General features: G+C 37.4%; 1 protein-coding gene across 13 annotated transcripts in view; it reads left to right on the top strand.

The window, feature by feature from the left end:
• The window catches only part of arhgef37 (Rho guanine nucleotide exchange factor (GEF) 37), a 232,674-nt gene that overhangs the window by 168,233 nt on the left and 45,966 nt on the right, over positions 1–18,475 (top strand). For 12 of the 13 annotated variants that reach the window (XM_072590933.1, XM_072590929.1, XM_072590938.1 and 9 more), the window contains 5 exons: positions 1,341–1,540; positions 3,501–3,631; positions 11,899–12,003; positions 17,810–17,923; positions 18,016–18,345. In XM_072590933.1, the coding sequence (XP_072447034.1) occupies positions 1,341–1,540; positions 3,501–3,631; positions 11,899–12,003; positions 17,810–17,923; positions 18,016–18,345 (880 nt within the window). The remainder of the gene's footprint in view (positions 1–1,340; positions 1,541–3,500; positions 3,632–11,898; positions 12,004–17,809; positions 17,924–18,015; positions 18,346–18,475) is intronic. The other variant, XM_072590942.1, reaches the window with a different exon arrangement.

Here is an 18,475-nt window from a genome sequence, read left to right on the forward strand (position 1 = left end):
ATTATTTTTCAATCTAGATCCCAAACTTCTTCAAAAAACACTAAAAATTAAATGAACCTTTAGTTTACAATTTTCAATTCTCCTTGAAAATGTAATAATCCTTCATTTGAATACGACTGATGATCTGAATAATTATCTGACTTCAGTCTTGCACTGCATCTTCTGAAACTGACTTCTAGCCTGGATAAATCTGTAATTTAATGGTGGTAAGATGGAAGAGGTTAGAGGAGATTTAGATTCTATACGATCATTGAAGTCTGCCAGCCACAATTTCAGACAGTGTCACTATTTCTGTTTTCAAGATGTTTCATAGTAAACAGTTATAAAGTAGAAGATAATAGCTCAAGGACAGAATGAAACACATGGTAATGAAACACATGGTGATGAAAGTGCCTCAAAATTCAGCCTTGCTTCATTCAAGTGCCTTATGGTAAGGTGACCATGGAATGTTCAGAGGTGTCAGGGCATGAGCTGTAATATTAAATATATTATTTTTGTAGTAAGATGTTGTTAGGTTGTTTTAGTTACCTTCATAGGTGCATCAATGCACTTTGTAACTACTATTTTGGGAAGCCTTGAGATTCCAAACTGTACTGCAGAAATCCAACACTGTCTCTCCATTTAGTTTTGACCAAACACACTTGTATACATCATGAGGAAGCACTGTGTTACTTAACTCAGCCTTTGATAATTTTTATATCTTAAGTACTTTCATATTTTCAGACATGCAAAATAAATAAATGTTTAAGAGTAAACAAGTGTAGGAGTTGTGTTGCAGGCTATAATGATAATACCAACTGCAGAGATCCAGGGATTAGAGTGCTTGGCAGTGGTAGAGATAAGTATTTTTTCTGTATAGGTGGAACAGCACCAGCAGCCAAAATCAGAAATAGCAAGGCACATCAAATATGTATTTTCAAATTTGTGATGGTTTTGACTCATTTGAGTCTTATTGTGTAGTTACGGACTAAGATGTCTGGAGTAAATATTATAACAAAAATGCTAAAGAAATGCAATTTCTAGAAATCAGAAACAGAGAAGAATTCTGTTTTCTGTTTACAAATGCTGCCAAACCCGCTGAGTTTTTCTAGCAATTTCTGTCTTTATTAAATATTAAAACCCTGTTGCGTGCTGGAACCACACTCAAAACGTGAATTAGATTTTTTATCAACATAAATTGATATAAATTGAGAGGTTATCTTGCATATTGAGAGGTTATCTTGCATAATCTCATAATTGAGAGCAGTAGGATCATAGCATGAAATGCCACGTTATATGATATTGGAGCACCAGTAAAGAAAGAGCTGATATTAAATTCCTTTTTTGACTTTTTCCAATAGATCTCACACGGGGGCCATTACATTGACATTCTTCTTAGTGACACCCGTTCAGAGGATTGGTAAATATCCATTACTTTTAAAAACTATACTGGAAAATACAGCACCATCTGATGAAGGTTACACTGCACTAGAAAAAGCTACAGTGGCGATGCAAGAAGTAAATTATAATATTAATGAATACAAGAGACTAAAGGAAGTAGGTAAGTGCTGTCTCAGGTAATAGCCTGAAAGTGTTTAATGTTAAACTTGGATTAGCTCCATGCAATGTGATGGTCACATACAGTCTTTGGATTGAGGCAGTTTAATTCTATACTCGCCTTTGTGGGACACAGCTATATTCTGTACAACTCCACAGATTATTATGTACAATCATAGCATTTTATAGAAGAGAAGGTAACTTTTCATGACAAGTAATTTGAAATATTCTTATTGCTGTCATACAGTCAATGTCCTATCTTCTACTGCCAAAAATTAGATAGGCCCTAAACACATTATAGATAAAGCCTGATTAGTGGCAGTGAGCTAGCACAAATAGCCCTTACTCTGTGCCACATACTGGCTGATGTGGCAGATACCATAACGTTTCAGCAGTGGCAATGAGAACAATAACAAGGTAAGAATTATCTTTTACTTTTACAGCTTGTATATTTCACCTCTGAAAGTGACCACATGCTCGTTTATCTTTTATCATAGGTGGAGTAAAGCTATGTGTGAATCTTTTATTGTTGTTGTCAATATTGTTGTCATCTTGTGGGCGAGGTGCATGCAGCTTTTAATAATAACTGCTTATACTTGCATAGCTGTTTAATTAGGTGAACTATCTCAAAGTACTCCACAAAAAGTTAATTACGTACCAAAAAGAGATTGGGAGAAATGAGAGAGATGTCAAAGGTATAATTGGAAAATGCTGACATAGTGGGAATTTTAAGACTAGTAATTCAGTGACAGGATAATGTTCTGGGTATATGGGGTCAAATCCCAACATATCAAATAATGAAATTTGATTTCAATTTTTTAAAAATGCAATAAAGTAAAAACTAGCCAAATGACAGCCATGTAATCATTATTGATTGTTGTAAGAATGCATCTGGCCTAATGACAACCATGCAAACATTGCTGATTATTATTAGAAGCCCATCATGTTCACAAATGTTATTTAAGGAAGGAAATCTGCCATTCTCACCCAGTCCAGGCTACATTTGACTCCAGACTCACAGAAATGTGGTTGACTCTTAACTGCCCTCTGTAAAATTAGGATTAGGCAAAAAAATGCTAGCCTAGTTAGTGACACAAACATCCTTGAAGGAATTTAAAACATCTCAAGGTCAATAATTTGCCTTCAGTTTTATGAGGTTTCGTTTTAGCAAACAGCATCATCTGTGAAATCTTACCAAGTCTCTTCTCAAGGGATGTAGTAAGGACTTAGAGGATTTCACAAACACCGATGGCAATTTTGAAATCACTGAGCTGAAGCAAGGATCAGGAAGAAGAAAATCAAAATACAGTCACTGTCGGCAAAAGGAAAATGACTGTGGGTGATTTTGACTCGAGTGACGTTGATCCACAGGTCACACAGAAGTCAGATTGAAGGAATGGGCACAGGGAATGAAGAAAAAGTGACAAAGTGGATCAAGAAATGCACAGTGATGGATCTTAAAGGAGCAAGCATGGTTAGAACTGAGGCAGGAGGTAAAAAGAAGAGAAACAAAGGCACAAAGATGCGTTCTCTAGGGTTAAAGTAATAAAACAGTTTTGTAGTTAGGGAGAAAGTGAGCAGTTACTATGTAAGGAGAGTTAATTAGTTGATTCAAGTAAGGGACGAAATGGTTGGGACAAAGCATGAAGAAAGCATGAACTGTTCATGAAGTTTGTGAATGGATAAGAAGGTTGCTTCTGAAACTTTAACAAATCTACCATGTGAAGTTCAGAATTACTATGAAATCTACCTGATGTATCAATAAGGAAGATCTGGTGCAATAGAAAAGGACAGGGTGTAATAGAATGACATTGGCAAAGACCTAGATCTGACAACTTTCCATAAGATTCCGATAGTAGTTCTGTCAACAAATATGCATTATCTATTAGAATTTAGACCAGTCAGATGCAATTACCAGATATCATTTCATTTTAATGTTTTAATATTTCTTCCAATTTCAACAGTAATGAAATACAGCAAACAAGAAAATCTTTCATTAAGGGATACAATAGGCAGAATAAACAAGCATTCCATTGCAAAGAAGGCATCCAGGCTCAGCCAAGCTATTAAACATGAAACAGGAATCCTTCCAAAAGTAAGTTCTTTGCTCTGATGTTAATTGCCTTTATGAGAAAAAAATACAAGTTTACATTGTGTTCTACAATTAAAACCATTGTGTTGGCTGTTGGCAATACTGTAATTACTGTGAATATGCCGCAGATCCCAAGTATCAATCTAAACTCAAAGAAATTGGAGTTATTTGGTTGGTGCATAATAATATGAATGCGGCCCAGTTTGCCATCTATAGATTTCAGGTTTTTAGTCCTTCAAAGAAAAACAGTGATATTTGTGAAGTAGGGTAAAAATTAAGGCGAGCAAATTATAATATGATTCACTCAAATTAAAAGGGGACTCAGAAATGACGGTAAAAGAAGAAACTTTTTTTTCTAAAAAAAACTTTGGGCTAAATAATTTTTTTTAGCTCAGAGTCAGTTTCACGGAGTTTTGTGGATAAGGGTTTTCAGAGGTTATGGACCCCACAGGTCTGTGTCCTGTACATTTTTGTGTAATTTAGCCCTTTAGAAGGCCGTATATCAATTAGTATTGTAGCTGCCTCTCTTACAGGCCATAATACTTATGCTGCCCACTCCAGGTATGGTCATGGCCATCTTTTGTTCCCATGATTTTCAACACAATAGAGGATGGCAATGAGTACTCTTTCAGCAGTGGTTTCCACCCTCTGGTTTTATGTATTTATGAGGCCCCAAACATTTAGATCCCCTTCTTGATAGTCCTTCCCATGATAAAGAGTGTGGCTTTTAATGGTTTTGCCTTTTAAACTTATGGACTGAAATGAAAAAGAATTGTTTTTAGAAGTGTTTTGCAAAGATTGTTATTTTGCAAAGCATGCAACCTGACATTCATGGAAAACATTGCAAAAGCAGCTGTTTGAACAAGCAGTCATTAAAATTTAGGTCGCAGACAAACTGGATGCAAGGGGCTGTGCGTTGAGATGGAGTATGATTGATGTATGAACTAGTGAGCAGTTATCATTAACACAGGCCTTTTTGCCTACCAAAACCTGTGAGATTTGTTCTTGGGTAACTGAACAGCTTGGGTTAGACACGAGATACAGAGAAGTGATCAAATCTCCACTAGCTCAGGAATGGTCTGTCTGTTCTCAGCTGTCAAACCCACTTAAGCAGTTGCTACAAGTTGTGGCTTTTCAAGTGATATATTCAGTAGTTCTGATTGCAAATGATGTTATTAACAGATAAATAACAAAGAGAGTCCAAATACTTTTGAAAATATCCTAATAGCTTTTGGTAATTACTTCAATATAAGAACAAATAGGCAAGATTTGAACAAGCAAGATTTAACAGAAGACTTCAGCTTCCAGGAGAATCCATAAACAATTTAATGAATTACCTCTAGTGATTAGTGAAATAATGAATATGGTGCTTTGAAATTAGAATTCATTAGAGACAGAATTGTTGTTGGCATTCTTGGTGGAACCTTGTTAGTTTTCTAATAAAGCAAAGAAGATTTAACTTAGGAGATAAATTTTCTGGCTAAGCTTGTTGCAGAAGTCAGAGGAAAACACCACTTCATGACAGAAAGAGTATATTAACCTAAAGGGGTATGGGCACTCTTAAGAGGCACATGGTTTGTGGGCGGCACGGTGGCACAGTGGTTAGCACTGCTGCCTCACAGCGCCAGAGACCTGGGTTCAATTCCCGCCTCAGGCGACTCTCTGTGTGGAGTTTGCACATTCTCCCCGTGTCTGCGTGGGTTTCCTCCGGGTGCTCCGGTTTCCTCCCACAGTTCAAAGATGTGCAGGTCAAGTGAATTGGCCATGCTAAATTGCCCGTAGTGTTAGGTAAGGGGTAGATGTAGATGTAGGGGTATGGGTGGGTTGCGCTTCGGCGGGGCGGTGTGGACTTGTTGGGCTGAAGGGCCTGTTTCCACACTGTAAGTAATCTAATGATAAGCCTACACAGAGAACGAGTCAAACACTTATTGATAAAAATTATTGTCCTCTCTATGGGACAACAAAGCACAATGCCCAGTTATCACAATGGTACATTTGCAACACTTTAGCTCACTTCCAGATGATGTGCAGAAGTAATACATAGAGGTCTACTCCCCACAAATTGAGAAAGATAACTACACTTAACCAGTTTCCTCCATTCAGAGCAAAACAATCCTGAGACATTCGAAAGGGAATCCTTATGTTCCACATAAGGCAAAAATTGTTTACATTATGGAACATCATCTTGATTATGTGCTTGATACAGGAATAAGCATCATTGTCTTGTCAGAACAGTCATGATGGCAGAAGCGACATCCTACAAAGATAAGATTATATGGTGTAGCTGAAATAGCTGTCAGAAGCATAACTACCATTATAATGCAATGCACATAAGAAAGTTGATAATGGGAACATTTTTCACAGTAAACTAGTCTTAATTTTGAACATGTTTACATATGCTGACCTGCGCTTCATAGGAGGAATTGGAGGAGCTCAACGACTTGCAAGAGAATAACTGTCCAGAAGAAAGCAGACAAATCAGATTACTTATATTGACATAAGAGAGCTGTTTAACATTGTAAAGGTGGGCTAGTCACAGTCCTCATGGGACTAGTGGGAATATTCAGTCCTCTTTGTTCAAAACAGAAAAGTCAGTTTTAGTAACACAGCTAGCGTTGAGTAAGCAGCAATCTTTCAATGACATGACTGAGAATTTGAGAAAGTTTACTTCACCAATTAAACAATTAGAATGGCAAGTGCAGACATCTAACTTGAGAAGCAGTTCAAGGGAGATAACTCATATGATTCCATGAGAGCCAAAGAAATGTACACAGATCCAGAAAATGGTCAAGAAGAGGAAACTGCCTACTGTAAGCATCTAGGCCACTGCAAGTAAGAGACCACCTCTTCCAATTAGAAACGATTGTCCAATTTAGAAATTCAGGATACTACAATGAAGTAAATATTTACTTCAACAGAGAAGAGTTCTGAAGAAGGGTAACTGGAGCTGAAACATTAACTCTGATTTCTGTCCACAGAACTTTTCCAGCAATTTCTGTTTTGTTTCGGATTTCCAGCATCTGCAGTGTTTTTTGTTTTTTCCTCTTCAGTTGATACTGTGCAGTGGTGTTCTTCTGTTACTCATACAAAATTCCAAAATCAAAGCCAAGCTAAATGAGGGTTAGTGGCAGCAAACTACTTCAAAACAACCTTTACCCAGTAATGCATACCAGCAGAAGTAGCAAACATTACAAAGTACCAAGAGTGGTCATCTGAGAAAACACCAAACTTATCATTTTAATTAGAATGGGACTATGAAAAAACAGCATTCCAGAATAAATTCTCAGTACAGAACAGTACAGTAGACAATGCCTTAATCTACAAGTTCAAGCATGGGAAAATTAAAAAGAAAAGTATGGTTAAGACAAATACATTGACATTGGCATGCTTTTGATCAATTCTTAAACCTTTCCTGTTGATTTATCCCATTAAATTTTGAGATCAACCTTTGATTGTACAATGAGATTTTGTGTCGCATTGTGTTCTTATGTTCTTATTCCAATTAAGATTCTCACATATACAATCTAATTAATTATGTTTTAGAATTTTTGCAGGTAGAAATAAATAAAATGATATTTGATTCTAAGCAGTCCTTTGTCAAATGAACCCTGCAGCATGTGGTAATTAATTCATATTGAACTTGCTTTATTTAAACATGGTGAAATTGGTGTATACAAGACACATAACTACATTGATTAATTTTGAAAACATTCCTCTTATCTAGCTGCAAATGGATGGGCAACACTTTCATTGGAGGTGGAAAAGAAACAATTAAATGCACTAGTCAGTGTCTTTTACTGACAAGGAAGGTCACTTTCAAAATCATTTTGATAAAGCACTCATGCTTTGCACTCAGTGCTAACCTGGACCAATTTCAATGCATTTGGCATCAGATTTCCTATCCTGTGAATCTCATCAGCATTTGATATTTGGGTACTCTTGTAGGGCACAGCGTAGGCTTTCTGGGCTATCACCATACTCTCACAGATTTTAACTTGTGATCACAAAATAATTTTACACTCCCTCTTGGGAGAGCTCCCAGCCCTGCCATGTTTTTACCATTTCCCCAGACCTCCCCCTTTCTGAGGATGAACAATCAGTCCTCAGCAAAGGCCTCACCTTCATCCTACTACACTTCCGGAATAATGAGTTTGACTTGCGTTGTGATATTTCCCTCCCCACCACTATCTACATTTCAGAGAGACCATTCCCTCTGTGACTCATTTGTCAGATCCAACCCCCTCACCCCCACCCCACTCCCACCACCACCATCCCACACCCCACTCCCGGCACCTTCCCCTGCCAATGCAACAAGTGCAAAACCTGCACCCACACCTCCACCCTCACCTCCATCCAAAGCCTCTAAGGATCCTTCCACATCCGTCAGGAATTTCCTGCATGTCATCTTCTGTATCCGTTGCACCCGATGTGGCCTTCTCTACATCAGGGAGACAGGACGCCAATTTGCAGACCGTTTCAGAGAACACCCAGGCACCGCACCAACCAACCCCACTGCTCCATGGCCAAATATTTTAACTCCCACTCCACCAAGGACAAGCAAGTCCTGGGCATCCTCCATCGCCAAACCCTAACCACCCGAAGCCTAGAGAAAGAATGTCTCATCTTCCATCTTGGGACCCTGCAGCCACACGAGATCAATGTGGATTTATCTCTCACCCCCCCCCCCCCCCCCCCCCCCCCCCCCCAGCCCACAAGCTTCATTCCTGCTGAAGGGCTTATGCCCAAAGCATCGATTCTCCTGCTCCTCAGATGCTACCCAACCTGCTGTGCTTTTCCAGCACCTCACTCACAAGTACTTCTTGGGATTAGAGCATCAAGCTCAATATTCATTAGTTTACCTGGAGGCTGACTCCTTTCCTCACCTTCTCATCAAATTCTATCAGGAACGAGGAAAACTTTTCATTATTTTTGTCATTATGTCCTTATTCACTTTGCCCTTAACTGCATCAATGATATTCATCTCAACTACTCCTTGTGAATTGAATATTTAATAATTCCCCCCTCAATTTTCTTTTGAATTTACTAGTGAGTGTTATAGTAATGATTCCTGGTTTGATCTCTATCACAAGGAGACCAAGCTTTTCAATGCTTACCCAATCACATTTAAAGATCACTATCAGCTCAACATCAGCTTTCCACTTTCTAGAGAAAAAATACTTCTTTGAGCCTTCCTTTTTCCCGCATCATCTGTGCACATCATTTTTGCACCTTCTTTAATTCCACCAAATCCTTCATGTAATGTGTAATATAGCACACAAACGTTATGCAGAAATAGGTTATGATCACAGTCAAATCCCAGAATGAAATATGGCTTGATAATTATTTTGAAAATCCAAATATGATACACAAGGCTGCAGATTTGGTTTTAATGAAACAACTGCAGTTTATTGCACAAAATTGAAATAAACTAAACCAAACCAAGTAACTAGTCAAAACAAAATCCCATCTACTCCCAAGTTTCATCACTTCAAAGTTATAAAAAATCCAGAAAAGATTTTGTTCCCGGTCCAATCTGAAGGTCTGACTTAACTGCTTTTTCTAAGTTCCTGGCCTGTGAATTGTGAAGTCTTTTTCCTGGAATTGTCACACAACCATAACTTAGATTTTCTCAATGTTTTAATAACTAATACAGATTGCTCACCAAACAGTACTAGTTTGGAAGTTTCACAAACTAAACTCTTTCACTGAGATAATTTATTTCCTTAAGAGCTGTGAACAATGTCTTTTTGTCAGAGAGACTATACCTGCATCTGAACCCAGTCAGGTCTCCGAACTGAATCCAAAAGCTTTTGGATTACATTTTACAAAAAAGATCATAGGTTCTGCTAAAGTGAATGGATTAGTGTTTTTTTTTCTCTCTTATCATAACACTTCACAATATAAACAAACTTCCGTTAATGCTTCTGGAGGCTTTGCAGTAACCTGTTATCTGAAATATAAAACCAATAAAACTGAATTAAAATAATTTAAAATTATGGTTTCAGAAGGACTGACCCAGTTAATTTTAAAATATTTTTCACACAAATAAACCAATATCCATATGCTCTTGGTTGAAACTTTAAAAAATTAGATATTGCCTACATAAATCACTCGCCTTTCATCACAATGTGAATGCAGTTTGCTGGAAGGGCAAAAAGGATAATTTCATCAAAGACTATACTGTAAACATAAGGTGGAGAAGGGAGATAATGTTAGAGACTATGAGAAAAAAAACTATAAATAATTTTTAAAAAGACAAAATAAAGGCCTAATACAAAGACCCAGTGGGACCCATCAGACTAGTGTCCAGGCAGAGACCAAATTATTCAGTGGTCCACAAAATGAAAATCAAGGTTTATTAACTTCCCATCCTCAATTCCTATGGCCTGAACATTTTTCCATGAACCCACTCTGAAATCTACATGTACAAGTGTCAGTTACATTTTGGATTGAAGCAGGTTTCAGCTAGATACTTAAACCTTTTTGGCAATCAGCAAAGAATGTCAATAAGATAAGTGTGTCTTTCGGTCAACGCAGTTGGGAGATAGAGAGAGAGAAGACTGGGGTAGTAGAGGATTGGAGCCAGCAATGAAGATTTCCCTGTGTGGTCCAGACAAATAGGGGATCCACAATGGATTTCTTTCACAGATCTTGTCAGGTCTCATTGACTTAATTGAACTTGATCCACAAAATTAAATTTAAAAATCACACAACACTAGGTTATAGCCCAGCAGGTTTTTTTAAAAGTACAAACTTTGGAGTGCTGCTCTTTCATCAGGTAGCTACCTGACGAAGGAGCAGCACTCTGAAAGCTCATACTTTCAAATAAACCTATTGGACTATAACCTGGTGTTGTGGTTTTTAACTTTGTCCACCCCAGTCCAACACCAGCATCTTCACATCATGGCTGCAAAATTAAAGTGAGACTTCATTGCTTTCAGTAGTGGTCCTTTCCACCTCTCTGAAAGAATAGGTCACAATTGCATCCTGAGGGGTGACAGCAAGTTAATCATGGTATGTTGCTCCAGTCTTTTTAACAGCTCCCTGACAGGGTTAAAATCATTTCTTGAGGCACAGGAAAAGTGTAATAGAAAATGGAAAAAGATTTTTTAACTTTGGTGTGAATAATTTTAAAGGAGGTCATTTAGCCATTCTCCAGTAAACATCACTGTGGTAACATTGTTAATTCTGAGCTTTTGTCCCACATCCTCTTCATAGGATGGAATTTTCTCCCGTTTTCTCAGTTCATCTTTTAAGATAAAATCTCACACAACACGTTGCGGATAGCTCACCTAATTTGGTGAGCGCAAATACTGGCAATAGTATTTAAAACCTCCCTCATTTAAAGTGTTCATATAGTGTCACATTGTGTATTTCATAGCTTAGTTGGTATGGTCGACAAATTTTCCTGTTCGATGAACAGGAAAAACACTTTGATCCAGCCAACTGATTCATCCAGTTACAATATTTTGCCTATATCTCAAGATGACAGTCAAAATGGTGGTGCTGGAAAAGCACAGCTAATCAGGCAGCATCCGAGGAGTAGGAGAGTCGACGTTTCGACTATAAGCTCTTCGTCTGGAATCAACACATTCCTGATAAAGAGCTTATGCTTGAAACATCGACTGTCCTGCTCCTCAGACTGGCTATGCTTTTCCAGCACCACACGTTTTGACTCTGATCTCCAGCGTCTGCAGTCCTCACTTTCTCTCAAGATGACAGCCTCTACACTCTCCAAAAATCATATGATCTCCTGGGAAAGGGAAATTTGGAGAAGAAACTCTTGGGAAATTTCTCGCCAACCCTATACAAAAACAAAATTAAACCAGGAGTTTATTTTGGTTCCAATAATTCTATTACATGACCATCTAATATAAGAGATTATCTCTGCCCTAACAAGGGCAGATTTAAAAGGTTCTCCTTAAAACAACATGTGAATCGATTGATGTCACAGCATTCCTGATTGTAATGGGCTAATGAGCCTCCCTGTTTCTGGCAGATGTTTGTCCCTCACTAGAATAGCAGTGTCATATGGGGGAGGAATGAAGTGCAAGAGTTATATTTCTATTTTGATTGTACTACTGCCCTTTCACACAGAAGAGAGTATGAAATGTATTTGTGAAATCGTGGCTGTGATGGTAGTAAGTGATACAGTACTGTTGAAGTCAATTGCTTAATTAATTGGATATTTCAAGTTGTTTGGTAATACTTAATGTTAAGCAAACAAGAATTTTTACATTTTTAACAGGGCTGTCTCGTTGTATTACTAGGTAACAGACAAAGATTACGAAGATTCAGTGAAACTTTTCTATGTAATTGAAAAAAATGTTACAACACTGAAGAAAAACACAGAAAGCTTTATAAAAAATATGGAGGTAACTCAGTATAATCTGTTACACCTTTTAACTCTTCTATTCTTGTAAAACTGTTCTTATTTGTTGAATCCTGGATACTTCTATTCCCTTATAATATAGAGATTGCATTTTATTTTGTCTTCCCTTTTATTGCTTTGCTACTTGAGTTTTTATTTATGCCTATTTACTTTCCCATTTTTTAATATTAATTTTTCATTCACTTTTGATTTATCACTGTGTTCTTTCATTATGTACCTTTGTACATTTAGAGATAAGCATATGTGCGTCAGAGGAATTCATTGCACACCTGAAGAATTCAGGCACTGCCCCAGTTGCCCAAGAGTTTGAGATAATTAGGTCCTGTTACTTGTGCAGCTAATCTTACTTCACCCATCAACCCTCTCTTCATTATGTTGGTGTACAAGAATAAATATGGTGGGCTGACTGTGTCCAACAAGTCAATATGATGCATTTAGTGTGTGGGAGAAGAGAGTTAACATGTTTTCTGGTTTTCTGTGCTAGTTTACTTCTAATTTTCAACCTAGATTGGTAGTTAGCAGCCACGTGAAACAGAAAGTCAAACAAGTTGATGGATAGGTTGTGTACTGACTAGGCGAGACTTACAAGTCCTCAACTGACCTTTTATGACACGTCCCTAAATGTCACCAATCCAAAGCTTTAAAGAAACTTGAAAGTGGTTTAGCATCCATAGATGCAGTGAACAGAACAACTGCCATGTAGAGCTGCATTTATGAAGCAAATTGTCAACTATTGGCAAACAACTTCACTGTTCTGTGGATACTTTGGGAGAGTTGAAGGCGAAGGGAGTAAATTCTGAAAAATGTCTGACGTGGAGCCTAATGGCAGATGAATATTTAAATATATCATCTTTTAGGCAAATCTTCACACTAAAACAATGTTTGGGGCTTCTTGATGCCTTTTGGCCTCACCTGGAATGGTCAAGAGGTGATACCCCTGATATTTGGAAACCCAGGGACTCCATAAACTTCTCCCAAGCTCCCTACCTTGAACTTTCGGTTTGACTGCAGAACATCAACACAACACAGTCGTTAGTGGTTACAGTGATAAGCCCAACTTGATTGGTGTTGAGAACAGGTGTTGTTGGCTGTCTTGAGAGTGGGAAGGACAATTAGATCACACTGATCAGCCACTGCTCATTCCAAGTAGGGAGCCCCTGTCTAGAAAGGTGCTGACTCTTCATGGTCCATCTGCTCCGTTGGGTGCTTGAGACCTCAGAGTAACAACTTGATGCATTCCCTTGATCAGGAAAACAAATGAATGAAAGAAGATGCCAACTCCTCAATTGACAAGTTGGAACATCAAGATTATGTGCATGAGACTGACTGATCATTCATGACGAGAGATATCAGATCAAGAAAACTCTGAATGCATGAAGAGCTGCTTGGGGGAACGTCCACCAGACTATTAGGTAGTCTATTAATAAGTACTTTTTACAAATCTGCCAGGGTATGCAGATGCCAAGGGTATGTATGACAGATCAAAAAGGCAACTGGCCCATCAGCAAATAAAACATTTTCGTTGAAAATAAAGAAGGCTAAGTTATCATTTGAACACCTCAACCAAGGGAAACAGGCTCTCATGCAGCATCTGCACAGCTTCCTTGTCTCTCTTAGAGACAGGGAGCATTGTTCCAGGAAATGCGCAATGCAAAGTAAGTTACCATGTATAAGAACAAGGGTGACTTCAGAGACTGCATCAACTATCAAGACATTTTTCCGGTAAGCATTATGGGGAAGTATTTGCCTATTTTGACCTTGTCCGGATACAGATTTTGGCTGAACCCATCCATCCTGAATTCTAGTGTTATTTCAGAACTGGAAATCTACAACTGACATGATATTCTCAATCTAACAGCTATAAGGAAAATGACATCAACAAAGAAGATCACTACATGTTGTCTTTATCACTTTTGTTAAAGAAGTTCACTCTTCTTACAGAAGTCCTTGTTTTGACCGACCCTGTAACTACAATATTTATGTGGCTGGTCCAGTTCAGTTTTACATCAATGACAACTGCAGAATGTTTCCCAATGCAGAATTCAGCAATGATAATACCATTGAACGTCAAGGTGAGATGGTTCGAGTCATTTGTGTTGGAAATGATCATTACCTGGCACTTGTGCAGCACAAATGTTACTTGCCACTTATCAGCCTGAACCTGAATGTTGTCCAGGTCTTGAGCCTGTTCAGTATCTGAACAATCACAGAGGTTAATGAACATTGCGTAATCATCTGTAAAAATACCTGCTTTAACTTTATGTTGGTAAAAAGATGATTGATAAAACAGCTGAAGAGGTGGGTCCAGGACATTGACCGAGGAAACTCTTGCAGTGGTATCGGATCTGAGATGATTGACTTTCAAGAATCACAATCGTCTTCAATTGTACCAAATATAAATCTAACCATTGAGAATTTTCCCTCTGACTCCCATTGATTACAGTTTTATTGGGGCTTCTTGATGCCATGCTGCTTTGATGTCAGGGGCAGTCAGTCTTGCTTCATATATAGAGTTCAGCTGTTTTGTCCATATTTGGACCAAAGCTGTAATGAAGTGAGGAAGTGACTGATCCTGGTAGTATCCAAACTGAGTATTGATGAGCAGATTATTGTTAAACAGATGCTGCTTGATGGCACAGTTGCCAAACTCTTCCATCGCTTTGCTAAAGATTGTAACTGGCAAAACTGTCAAGGAACTGTCCAAAAAATGTGTGAATGTAACTGAGTTTCGGTTGGCAGAAGCCGTTAGCAAACTTGAGTTGCATGACTGATTTCCCTAACTACCATTTTCAAAATGGGATGTCTAAGAAGTGAGCATTTTACTGGAAAGTACTGCTTATAGAGTGGAAATGCCTACTGGGGGGTAATTCTTAACAAAGTTGACCACCTTGACACAGACTTTTCCTCACCTTAAACCCCAAACCCAAGCCTACCATTGTAGTGTGGGAAAAATCAGTCTGCAACAAAGAAATGTTTGAATTCAGAAGATGAACACAATATTCATTATAGAAAAAAAAGACTTGCACCTACACCAGAACCGACAAATTTAAGTCAGAGATGAAAAATATCAACAATTTTCAATATTCTTTGGGTACTTATTCATAAATACTGCTGGGATACTTACTTATTTAATATAGTTTTATTTCATTATTATAACTTTGTTAGACCAATCAAGCACAGCTACTGGATAGATATTTGGAGCCTTTACACATTTAAAGTAAATAGTGTATTACTTAAATATATTAATTACGTGCATAATTTTCCACCAATAATTTCAGGGTTTTATGGTTGTTTGCCTTTCTATTAGATATTCTGTTTGTTTAACTAAATATTTTTGTGAATAATATAGAATGGAACATTTATCTAGAAGTTATAAATCATTCTATTCTAAAGAACTTATTCTAAATAGAAAATATGATTATAAAATCCTACATATATCTGAAGTAATTGTGTATTCTGTAACTCTATTATCATAATTACAAATTTAGAAGTCTCTCTTGACATATGATAGACAGTCTCAACTAAAATGTTCTATTTCTGTGGTGGCCTTTACAAAATGAATATTCACCATTTGATGCCAACAGTCTGAAATTTGTTTCAGCCTTGGAAAACTAATTCTGTTTTTCACTTTCTTTCATGTGCTTTTGTATATATATGGGGTTTGGGTTGGGGGAGGCAACAGGGTAACTTTCAGAAAAAAATATTTAGATGTGATACACATACCGCAACTGCTGGATTATATAACTCCAAAGGAAATCTTGAAAAATGTACTGTCAATATTGATTTTTGTCAAGGAGACAGTTATCAGGAATGGGGGAATTACAAATACTCTGATCCTGCCTCTACTTTGAGGGAACCCACCTGGCCTATTTACATTGTCAATGAAGTGGGCATGGACAACAGATAAGCCCAGCATCTCTGCATTCAGACTCAAACTTGTGGTGCACAGATGGGAAGGCCAGCTGATTAGATGGCTCACCTATGTTTACTGGGACATTGGCCCAGTCGTAATGATCACTGTGTGGTCCTCCATCATTCATCCTCATGCCTCTCATATATTTCGTACCCTCTCAAATCTCCACAGACCCCCTCCATGGCTGTTCACATTCCCCATGCAGTTTCCATTTTTCCAATACAATTTTTTTTATTATCTATTATGTTCAGAATCAGTGGAGCCATTAGCAAGTCTTTGTAAGCCGCCTGAAACTGACAGCATAAGCGGGGATGTTAAGAAGTTCTTCTGAAAAGAGTTGCTTATTTTACAATCTCATAAAAATGTCTAGCTCATGTAGCAATTTGTAGTGTCATTGACAGAAAGTTTTAATCCACTTCACATTTCTTAATCTTATGTAAATAAGCATACAGACGTTGTAAAAGCTCTTCAAGGAAAGAACAGGTTATTACAAAGTAATGTAGATGTCAGCTAAATTAATTTAGCTATCCCCATGCTCATTCAAGCATCCATAATGAGGACATCTGGCAAAACAGATGTTTGACTATCAGTTCGAACTGCTTCTGAAGGCCTTGTTATGAATCTTGGGTCAAATTTCAAGGTTGTCTAATGAATTCAGCATTTGAAGCAATGCTGGCACAGCTTGCAGGACAGTACTCATTTTGTTTGATTAAAATTTTAATTACTATATGCTAACCCGATCTTTTGAACAAAGGTTTATCTAGTGTTTGGCTGTTTATTTAAACAACTTTAAGAAGTGTGAAGTGGATTGAAGCGTTTTGTAACTGATATTATGAATAGCTATGTGTGATTTACAGCTTTATGAAAAGTAAGAATAGCAACATTTCTCAAAAGAAATGGTCTTTTGGCTTTTTTACTTTAATATTGACTTAGAACTACAATCACCCTGGTTCATGACTTCTCCACGGTTTGAAAAACCGTATCTCTGAACAAACTCCATCAAAACTGTCTAGGGACATGGTGGACAAGAATGTTGAAATGATCACTGCCACAATGAAGCTAGCAAGAATGGGAACATTGCATGCTGGCTTGCTACCTTACCCCTGTGCTGGCACACATTTCTAGAGACAGAAATGAAGTCAAGAACTGCAGGACTGTGTTTCACACACTATTTATAAAGGCCTCCTGATCTTTTTAAGCTCCACAATAATCTAGGCTTAGCCAGTTAGTAACTTTCTCTATTATTATATTCTAATATAAATTCATTTGCATTTTGCGTATGCATTCTTAGATACTCAGCCAGTTAATTGACACTATCATGCCTAAAATAGAGTCTAAAGACTGATACAAGGATCACTTGAGTGAAGTATTTACATTTAAAAAGCAATAATTCATCACTTAAATTTATCTAGAGTCAGGCTAAGAACTGCGATAACAGAGGAACTTTAAAATTGAAATATGGCAAATGTGTACCATCAGGTCACATACAGGCTCAGAGGTATTGCTTTTAACAAAGGCTATTGAGTTCATTGAAGGATTGATTCTTTTTTTACTCAGGGCACTGGTTTTAACCTTTCATTTTTGGTCTCGCTCTATCAAACATGTTTACTTCACCCTAAGTTAAAGGAAGAAATCTATTTGAGCCCTATATCCAATTTCTAGAAAACCAAAATTAAATTTAGTATTTCAAGGTGAAGAAACAGTTACTGCACAAATAATGGCTGGCCTGATATATTTAGTACATTTTCTAAAGCTGACATGATATATTTGTTAAGTATACTAATGTCAAAGAATCATGCATCCATTATACACTGACATGCAGTTACATCTGGCATTGTTCCACCTTTTAATTGTATTGTCTTTGATTTTGGCTCAGCATTTTCAAAACTTACGGTCCTACCATTATGTACCCAATTTGGTGGATGAACATACTACAATCTGCTATCAAGAATTTATACAGATACTTCATCAGATGATAATTCCTGAATTTGTAAGTAATGGCAGTGTATTGACATACATTTAGTAAGCATTAGAGATTTAATTTTACATGTGGTTTATATTAAATGTTTTTGTTTCAAACAGAAACGAAGATTGAAATCAATAATTTATGAACCGCTGTGTGCCCTCTCAAATTTGTTCAGTAGCCCACAGCAGCTGGTTAAAAAACATAATGATAAATTCTTAGATTATGAAAAAATTCAAGAGAAAATAAAGGAAGAAGGTAATGCGTCTTATGAAGAGAAGGCTGCTATAGAGACGTACAAAGCACTGCATTCTTTATTACTTATTGAGCTCCCTAAATTTAACAGCATTGTACTACAGCTACAATCACAGATTCTTCAAGCAGTTATGACCATTCATCGTGACTTGGCCAACAATGTGCTTCAATTCATCACCCAGCATCTGCATGAGGTAATATTTCAGCTTGCATTGTCACTTGAATTAGAGGGATTAATTGATGAATTTAATAACAATTTTGTATTTTTCCTATCTGGTTACTAGGTACAAATCTAGCCTAGCTTTGTGGAAAATATTAGCTCTT

This window comes from Chiloscyllium punctatum, chromosome 20, assembly GCF_047496795.1.
Source record: "Chiloscyllium punctatum isolate Juve2018m chromosome 20, sChiPun1.3, whole genome shotgun sequence".
NCBI lineage: Eukaryota > Metazoa > Chordata > Chondrichthyes > Orectolobiformes > Hemiscylliidae > Chiloscyllium > Chiloscyllium punctatum.